The sequence below is a fragment of the Scleropages formosus genome, chromosome 1 (genome assembly GCF_900964775.1).
Source record: "Scleropages formosus chromosome 1, fSclFor1.1, whole genome shotgun sequence".
In the NCBI taxonomy this organism is placed as follows: domain Eukaryota; kingdom Metazoa; phylum Chordata; class Actinopteri; order Osteoglossiformes; family Osteoglossidae; genus Scleropages; species Scleropages formosus.
Window position 1 is genome coordinate 25,274,488 of NC_041806.1, and position 9,119 is coordinate 25,283,606.

At 43.2% G+C, this 9,119-nt stretch overlaps 1 protein-coding gene across 3 annotated transcripts; it reads right to left on the minus strand.

Annotated features, from left to right (window-relative positions):
* Nucleotides 1-2,404: 2,404 nt before the first annotated feature.
* Nucleotides 2,405-8,645, minus strand: krt1-c5 (keratin, type 1, gene c5). 3 transcript variants are annotated; one of them, XM_018746460.2, is made up of 9 exons: nucleotides 8,575-8,645; nucleotides 7,122-7,522; nucleotides 6,805-6,887; nucleotides 6,541-6,697; nucleotides 5,546-5,710; nucleotides 5,296-5,421; nucleotides 4,080-4,297; nucleotides 3,510-3,535; nucleotides 2,405-2,743 (listed from the first exon to the last, which is right to left on the minus strand). In XM_018746460.2, the coding sequence occupies exons 2-9, from the start codon at nucleotides 7,512-7,514 to the stop codon at nucleotides 2,631-2,633; spliced, it is 1,281 nt and encodes a 426-aa protein (XP_018601976.1). In that variant the 5' UTR covers nucleotides 7,515-7,522; nucleotides 8,575-8,645; the 3' UTR covers nucleotides 2,405-2,630. The 3 variants fall into 3 exon arrangements, with proteins under 3 accessions (XP_018601976.1, XP_018601978.1, XP_018601977.1); XM_018746462.2 differs by having other exon boundaries at nucleotides 7,122-7,540; nucleotides 8,575-8,606; XM_018746461.2 differs by having other exon boundaries at nucleotides 7,122-7,552; nucleotides 8,575-8,604.
* Between the last annotated feature and the right edge of the window lie 474 nt (nucleotides 8,646-9,119).

The window sequence follows — 9,119 nt, forward strand, 5'->3', positions numbered from 1 at the left end:
GCAGTTACTGAAATTGAATGGATGTATAAAATATACTTTAAGCCTGTTTTTATCAATTATTGCTACTGCAAGGAATTATTATTGGACTTTGAGATAAATAATGACTTTCAGAATATTTGGAAGGCGCTCTTATTAGTGGTGTGTGTTTTCACAGATACAACTTATTCGGTTGTTACTAAGCTCTAAACCAAAAGTCATTGATTGATCCAGACACTAATCTATGAGATGATACGTCGCTTGGGAGAAAAGCGTCTGCTAAATGAATAAATGTAAATGTACATGTAATTCTTTTGAAAGGGATGTGCAGTGCTACCGAAGAAAGGCTGTCCAGGCAAAGGCTTTAAAAGTCCCAGCTATGGTAGTGTACTACACCCACACACTGTCTATGAGAAGTGTAATTTGTTCTGTGATTACGAGGTAAGTTTGCATTTGAAAAAACAAAGTCAGCATAGTACAGTTTCAGTGCCTTGTGCTGTGGGTGAAGGGGTCATGGGCTTCATCTTTCATGCAGAAACATTTTCCACTAAACAGAAAGCCTGGACAATTCCAGTTTGCTCCCTGCGCCCCGGGGCTGGGTAATGTGTTCATAAGGGTTCGGTTATTTACTTGCTGAGCACACACCTGCGTTAAGAGCGGTTCAAATTGTTGACCACTTCGTTCTTAAACCAATGTGCTTTAACTGTGTGCTGTAACTGGATAACAATACCCATGTCTCTCATTTATGCTGGTAACTTTTTTGGATATAGGTACTAGACCACATACGCCATAAACAAGTGCAGTGCTTGTTGGGAAAGTCTGTGAAGGTAATTTGTGTGTAGTGTGCTTGGAGTCCAGGTTATCTGGTACTCACTGTACATAACACACAGAACCTGGGACTGTCCATAACCCATCCAATAGGTTCCATGGATCAAGGTGAAAAAGGGGATTGACCCCACTATACAGTAGATGATTATCACATTTAGAGTTATAGGAAATCACATTTATATTTTTTCTTCTAGGTGGGGTGGTGGCACAGCAGGTTTGACTGGGGTTTGAGTCCCACTTGGGGTGTCTTGCGACTGACTGGCGTCCTGTCCTGGGTGTGTCCCCTCACCCTCTAGCCTTGCGCCCTGTGTTGCCGGGTTAAGCTCCGGTTTGCTGCAACCCTGCTTTGGACAAGTGGTTTCAGACTGTATGTGTATTTTTCTTCCCAGAGCACCAATTTCTGCCATATTTACTTATTGCAGGGTGTTTTGTGTGGTAATAAGATTGCAGATTTTTTCTTGGTCCCAACCCAATTAAACTTCTGCATATTTAAGAATTAAATATGAATTGAAATAAGTTAGTATGTCTACTTTATGTCCCCTTACGACACACCTTCTATGACAATGTCTTCCAACACTGCTGAAGTTTTACACTATGTCACAGATCATATGCAAAAGCCTAAATATGTGAGTTTAAAGGATGTAAACTCCAGACATGAATGTAATGTGTTTCAACTATGCTGGAATACCTTTTTTTGCAGAAAAGCTCGTAGATTCATACTTGTAATTTAGTTCTTTGTTCTTCTTGTGTGTATAATGGCCTGAGTTTAATTGTGGTTGGCTGGATTACAGACACGAACCTCTCATCCTCACTAGTCAGGTAACACCTAGATGCTTCCACGTGTTTAGAGATGACCCTCTTCAGTAAATACATGTTTAAACATTTATATATTAATTTCTTGGTCACTACCTGAGAGCGATCACTGCCTCAAGCAGTGTAAATGCATGCCATTGCCATGGCAACTGGGAGTCAAAAGTTTCAGGCCATTTTCTGTGCTTGTTTACTGCCAACGTGTCCCATGTCACCAGGAAACCCAACACCCTCACAAGGACCTCTCGGGTTAGACAGGTTTTTGGTTTAAGGTCACACTGTCACAGGGTCGTTTTCACAAATCACCTTAAACACGGAGCAACACGGAGCAGATACATCACCCTGCTAGATTAAAATAAGGAAATGCGCAAGGCGTGTTTCTGCTAGAGATTGCGTGTCAGCATAGAAACACAACACCAACTGAACCTCTCTCCTACACCGTGGACCACGGTGAGCACAAAAGATTCCGATCAAGCTGTTAGTTTTTGTGTTCTACTGCTGTAAGGTGTTGTCTTTGTAAACAGCCTTTTGCGTCAGCTGTAGACAGATGGGGAGAGTAAAAGCATGTGCTGGAAAAAGAATTCTCATCCAGGTCCACAACACCTCGATCATGTTGATTTTCAGTTTCGTTCAGACGTTTAAAAGAGTTTATGGATGTAGCGCTTCCGCTGTACAGACATTTAATGAGAACAGGTGAGCTCATTTCTCCGACAAATTTAACAGCTAGAAAAATACAAGTTCACATGTAATTTTAGAGAAATTTATTCTAAATAAAAAAACCCATCCAGTTTTATGTTTTCAATTATTTTTCATTTTCTAACATATACCCAAGCTGGAAAATTTTCTTCAGTCAGGCTGTAGAGTATCTGAAATCTGTAGACAGAACAAGAGAAAAACCACTGGGCTGTAGAACATCCTAAATCTCTACAAAGGAGTGCAGAACCTCATCAGTGGGGGGGTATGGTTGTTCTTTTCAACAAAACCCAGAGGTGAAGATCAATCTCAGTTGGGTGTTGCTACTTCTGCTCCTCAAACTGCTCCACTTCGCTGGACTCGTCAACCACTTTTCCGTTGATCATAGTCTGGGTGACGACCTTAACAATCTTCCTTGTCTTCACCTCAGTCTCCTCTGCAACGCACAGAGCACATCTATAGTGAACACGCAGCCCAGAATGCAAAGCCCTTCTCCAATATACGCTGATGGAAACACACGTGGCTTCATGGGCTCAATTATTCTCAACGCGGACAGTTCTGAGTTGCACAAATTGTGTTCTCTTGGATATAATATCCCTCCGGTCCTAAATTAGGGACGTAGATAAAGCACAGATTTACCATTTTCTTTACATGTGCTTTAAACAAAGTTCCAGTTGTAGATGTCCTTCACAAGAACTATTTTGTATCCTGTGTCTATTTGGCATTTCTACTATGTGACTTGGGTGAGCAAGTCTAGAAGCGCGCAATTCATTCAATTTAATTTCATTGGCCCGTTGTCGTTGTCTAAGGAGCTAAACAGATCACCAATAAAGATGTGTGAGGCTACCGGGAGGGTGCAGCTTCTCGTCTCTTACACCTCTAGGTGCCTACACAGCTCATTGGAGCATTGCCCTGTAGCCTTGCCCTTGATGTGACTACAAACTACACAGAGCTCATTTTAAAAGCTTCGCTGTCAACTCTTCCTTCCCATTTAAATTTTAGGATATGAATATGTGTGCTATTGTCACTTGTAAGAGGAAATTATGTGTGACTGACTGTTAAACACATTTGGCCAATTCAGCCTATTGAAGCACTGAAAAGGTCAGAGTATAATGTTGGAAGAGATGACAGAAGACCGAGAGAAATACTTGTGTATCCGGATTTTTTCCTCTGGGTATTAAACACATGGAATATATACTTACTTTTAGGGGGAGGTGTTTCCTTAACTCTGAAAAATGAAAATAAAATAGAAGTTACAAATAAACCTAGCAGCATGTGGTGTAACATTTTAACTGCATGACTGATTGCTGGGTCGAGTCCCAGAATGAAGAGCTCCGCAGGACCCTCAAAACCTTACGAAACACACACAGGCTGAAACTGCTTGTCCCATGCGGGGTCACAGTGAGCCGGAACCTAACCAGGCAACACAGGGCTCAGGGCTGGAGGGGGGGACACACCCAGGACGGGACGCCAGTCCATCACAAGGCACCCCAAGCAGGACTCAAACCCTAGACCGACCAAAGAGCAGGACCCAGCCAAACCTGCTGCGCCGCTGTGCCCCCCTGTCCTTATAAAACAATATTATGATATTGTTCAACATAAGAGTAAAAGCCACATCGTTCTGAGTTTAGAAATTTATCTGATGCCTCAATAGTCACAATAACTGATGGTGCAGTGAAAAATTAGTAGTGACTGTCAGCTGGTCGTCTACATCTAACAGCCTTTAGAAGATGAGGACCCTTGGTAAGTGGACTCTTGTCCACCCCACTCACACTTCCTCTCCCTCCAGCAGCCTCCTGTAGGTGGCGATCTCCAGCTCCAGGCTCTGCTTGACACGAAGCAGCTGTTCATAGTCAGTCTTGTTGCGCTGCATGTCGAGACGCAGCTGCGACAGCTCATCCTCCAGCTGGGCCAGGTTGGCCTGCAGCCGCTCCATCTCCACAACGTACTTGTGGTTCACCTCCACCAGGTTGCCCTCCAGCACACTCACCTGAGAGAGACGGAGAGCCGGGTCAACTGATTACTTACGTAAGGCCATTTCTGTGTAAGAAGGACACACACACTTCGATTTGTTGTTGTGGATAAACGCACACTGAGCTAATACCACTGCTGACGCATGCAGAACAATGACGTGACGAAGGACGACTTCCTGTGCGAGAGACACTGACCTACAAATATGTCCTTGACTTGGTCTGTATAGAGCAAAGTGCCAGGGTTGAATGGCGTGTCTCAATTCATAAACAGTCACAAAAGGTAAAGTAAAGACATGAAAGAGATGAACTGTGTATGAACTGACATCTCGGGCTGGGTGGTACTTTTTGACTTTCACACAATACCAGGAATTTTGGTACCAATTACAATGCCTGAAACTCTTTGAAACTGACCGGCTATTTTGATCTCATAAGCACGGGCAATACTTTCATAAAGAATATTGTAAACTGTCAAAGCTTCTTCCTTTTAAGAATACTTTGCATTACAGAAATATATATCCCTGTTTATTGACTTCCACTCTCAAACACGTCCAGTTCTGAAAACTGAAAAATTAAAGTTTGACTTTTTCACATTTTTTGATGAAACTATGGGTATTTATAAGCTGTGCATTCACTTGGCACCGTAACAATGGAATATTTTGTTACTAATAGGCTTAGATGGCTCTTGATCTTGGATACCGATCCTTTGTCGAGTTTTTTTTCTGACAATAGCAATATGTTGTCCCTTCACAACAAATAAAGCCCTGCCTTAGGTGCTGGTCCAAAGAAAGAGAGAGGAAAATTAGAATGACCAGATGTGAAGGGTGTAACCAGTAGAGAAGTGAATACGTTTCTGAGTTTCCTACAATTTTTTGCTAAAAAAAAAACACTCCTGGACGTTATTGGTCTTGTTTTAGTAAATTCAGCAATTTCTGAATCAGCATGTTTCTAGGCATAATAGAAACTAGCTCTGCGGGCGCGTACGCACTCAGCCGGACGGGGGTGTTTGCAGTCTCACCTGTTTCCGTAGGCTGTCCAGCTCCACCTCTAGGGCCTGCAGGAAGCGTCGTCTCTCGCTGAGCTCGCTCTGGGCAACCTGCAGGGCCTCGTTGTTCTCCTTCACCTCTGACTGCACCGTCTCCAGCTGCTCGCCAGCAGACAGGCACATGAATGCACAGAATGCCATTTTACCTCTAACGGGGATCCACATGCACGCAGTTCCACAGCTGGAACTGATACACATAGGAGGTTCTACTGGAGCCGCTCACCTTTTTTTGGTACCACACTTCGGCCTCTTCCTTGTTCTTGCGAGCGATGCCCTCATACTGGAGCCTCAAGTCAGCCAAGACGGCCCCCAGATCTGGCCCCTGGGCTGCGTCCACCTCCACGTTGACTTGTTCATTGGCAAGACGAGCCTTTAGAGCTGCCTTTTCCTAAATGGGGAGAGAGAAGCGAGAGTTAATCCTCAATTATCAGTCAATGGGTAGAGAGCGAGAACTTGTTTCTTAATGATCCTACATGACCCTGCTTAAAATCCCTGCTAGAGACTGCCAGGTTCAGTGTGTCCCTTGTCTGTCAAAAGGCTCTTCAGCACTGTCTGTGTCATGAAACTCTCCTCAGCTGTCTAAACACAGTTTGGAACCCACAGACCTTCAGCACAGGTGAGGGACACATTAACAGTATATACTCTACACACACCTAAAGAGAACATGAAGAGCTCAGTTTATCCTCTGCTCATCCAAGTATGTCCTTTGAACCATCTGTCTACCCATTCCAGGATGCCTGTCTCTCAAAATCTCAGCCGCACTGATCATAAGTGTAGAGGAATATCACAGGAAGCGGCCATTTTAAATTCTGAAGCATGTTCTTTGACCTCCAACCTTCCAAAATACATTAATTTGCTGTTGATGAATGACAACAGAGACTTTGGAGTGAACTTTTCATTCTAAGATGACCTTGATTCATTTTGATGTTTTCTTGGTTGCACCGGTCTCTGTCTGGTATTTAAGTTTCTTCCTATGATTTCATCCTCACTTTATATTCTTTCTTTAGCTCTCTTTGGGAATGTAGGGTCCCACCCTTCTCTCTGTGTATTACAGGAACACTAACAAAGTCATCAAAGACACTCAACGGACTTTAATCCTATGCAGCAGTTGAAGCAAGCCAGACATCTGACACCAGGACCTTGTTCTACTCATGACAATAATCCTGAAATGTGCCCTCCATGCCTCCACCCTAGTGCTACTTTCAACAAGCCGCTCACATCCTCATGGTTCTTCTTCAAGAAGTAGAGCTCCTCCTTCAGGCTGTCAAGGTCTCCCTTCAAAGTGGCGATGATCTGGTCATGGTCTGTCTTTGCCCTCCTCAGGGCCACGCAGTCTCTTTCCACTGACTGGCACAGCGCCATCTCAGTTTCCCACCTACACAAACACACAAACATGTGGCACAATCCCACAATCCGGGATTTCGTTCTTGCACTTTTCAGTGGGTTTCCTCGTCAGTAATTCCTCAAACTCAGTTAACTCACTTCACTCTGAAGTCATCTGCAGCCAGCTTGGCGTTGTCAATCTCTAGCATGATGCGAGCATTCTCAAGGGTTCTTTTTCTCACCTGTTCGGGGGGAATTAGAGGATGTTAACCTCATGTAATTCTGCATTCACAGCATTTCTAGAGTTGTTTCAGTATCAACATTACTTTGTGTGGTAAGGAATTCAGTTGTATTCACAATCTTTTTCTTAAGGAAGCACACTGTCTCAGATTATGGTGGTCAGCTGTTCAACTGTGTAGGTGTTTTTGTACATGGGTTTGAATGTGCAGGTAAATGCAGTGAACGTGCAAACGAACCTCATTTCCAATCGCATGTGCCTGTGCCATCATGCCCTCAATGTCATGTCCTTTGGGGGTCCGTTCCAGCATCAGTTGCTTGATTTTCTGCTCCAGATCATTGTTGGACTTCTCCAGTGAGCGTACCTTGCTCAGGTAGCTGGCCAGACGGTCATTGAGACCTTGCATGGTCTCCTTGTCACTTGCCCCACCCCCCAACCCATTGAGTGACAGGTTACCCACGGCATTGAGTCCATTGCCCACGGACAGTGAGCGGGACAGGGAGAGGGTACCAGCCAAGGAGGAGGAGATGGGTGCCCTGGAGCGTGTGAGACTGCTGTCTCGGACAGACATGCTGGAAAAAGATGGCTGGCGGGTGGCAGAGTAGCTCCTCATTGAGATGGTGGATGTCATAGTGACCACTGTCAGAGGGCCAAGTTCTGTATGAGTAACTATGTTTCATTACATAGAGTCGGAAAAAATAAAAAATAAATAATAAAAAACACTGACAGTAGGCGCAAAATAAAATACCTAAATGTTACGAAATACACCAGGAGCTAATGGACAGAAACTATAGCGTTTTTAAGGCATTTTCTGTTTTCGCAAACATGCGTTAAATGCTAAGAGGCACCACGTTACTTGAGGAAGGGTGGTGTTCAAAAATACATGCAGTTAAAATGAATATGATATTGCAGTCATCCCTTCCCCAGTCATGAAATAAATAAAATAAATAACCACTCACAAAACATGTTTGTACAGCACACTAGTAGGTCTAAAGAACAATGTGCTCATCCTGTGACAACTATTAGGTACATCAGGAATATGATATTCAGAAATTTTGGTTAGCACTGCACACGTGTCACTTTTTCACCATGCTTCGATGGGTTAAGGCGCACCTTCCTGCTTTCTTCTGAGAAACAGCTAGAGGGTTTTGTCTTATGCTATAAATGAAACAGTGCCTGTTTTAATGGGGCATCCTGGGTGTTGTTTCTGCGCAGGAAAATCTTACAGCCGTAACATAGTAGCTTGGCTTTCATGCTACTGAGAAAGCAGTTATATAGTTGTACTAGAAAGTTTCTATAAGTATCCAAATGTTCTACTTACTGCTAATTTATTCAGTTCGTTAATCTGTTATTTATTCTTTATTCTGCTTTGATTAATTTCATAAAATTAAATGACTAGATAAAATTTCATATATAATATGAAATTACAGAAGATTCCAGTCTAAAACTACAAAGTAAAGAATTCTCTGTAAATGGGATAATTCTGTAAATTTTCTGTCAATAGCATAAAACGTCTCAATGTATATTAAAGCATCAGGGCAACACCACGTATAGGGGAGAAGTCCCGATTATCAAAGAATCGAGGAAAGTGTGCACGAAAAGTGCCGAGGATACGTTTGAATAAAACCATAAATTATCCGAGCGCTAATATGCAGAAGGGCAATAAATGAGATTTTCTGGATCACACTTACGTGACGCTCTTCTGGCTAGATCAGGATAGTTTCTGAAGGACGTGGTATTCTGCTTTCCCAGGACAGGTGACCTTTTTATAAAGGAGCAGTCAGCTGAGAGGGGAGGTGCACTTGAGGGACAAGGCCCTATACCTGTATGATGGGTGGAGCTCCCAGCTGACATCCTATTCCCCTCTTGTACAGGTGGAAGAAACCTAACACCTTCCCACTGGGAGTAAGGGGATGAATAATTCAGAATTTTAAATAGTAGACCAACTATCCCAACTAAATAAGTCTGACGTTGTATTTTCTTGTTACGGATACACGGTGAAGTACACACACACATACTCGATGTACAATACCTTATTTACACACTGGTGCTTTTGTCTATCCATTATTTATGTATTGTAAATACTGCTCTGCAATGTGACCGACGAACTGCAAAGCTTGATTTCCCAAGCAGCATGCGATTTTTTTTTTATGTATGTTTGCATTCCAACGCTGAAGAACAGGTTTGGCCAAAAACAAGTGAGCCTCATGACTGAGCTCCTTGCTCCCTATTGTCT

Coding starts and splice junctions, on each gene's coding strand:
- krt1-c5 (XM_018746460.2), bottom strand. CDS start 7,514: ATGACATCCACCATCTCAATGAGGAGCTACTCTGCCACCCGCCAGCCA. Junction 6,888..7,121: donor CACATGCGATTGGAAATGAG/GTTCGTTTGCAC, acceptor CCCCCCGAACAG/GTGAGAAAAAGAACCCTTGA. Junction 5,422..5,545: donor AAGTGTGGTACCAAAAAAAG/GTGAGCGGCTCC, acceptor GCTGGCGAGCAG/CTGGAGACGGTGCAGTCAGA.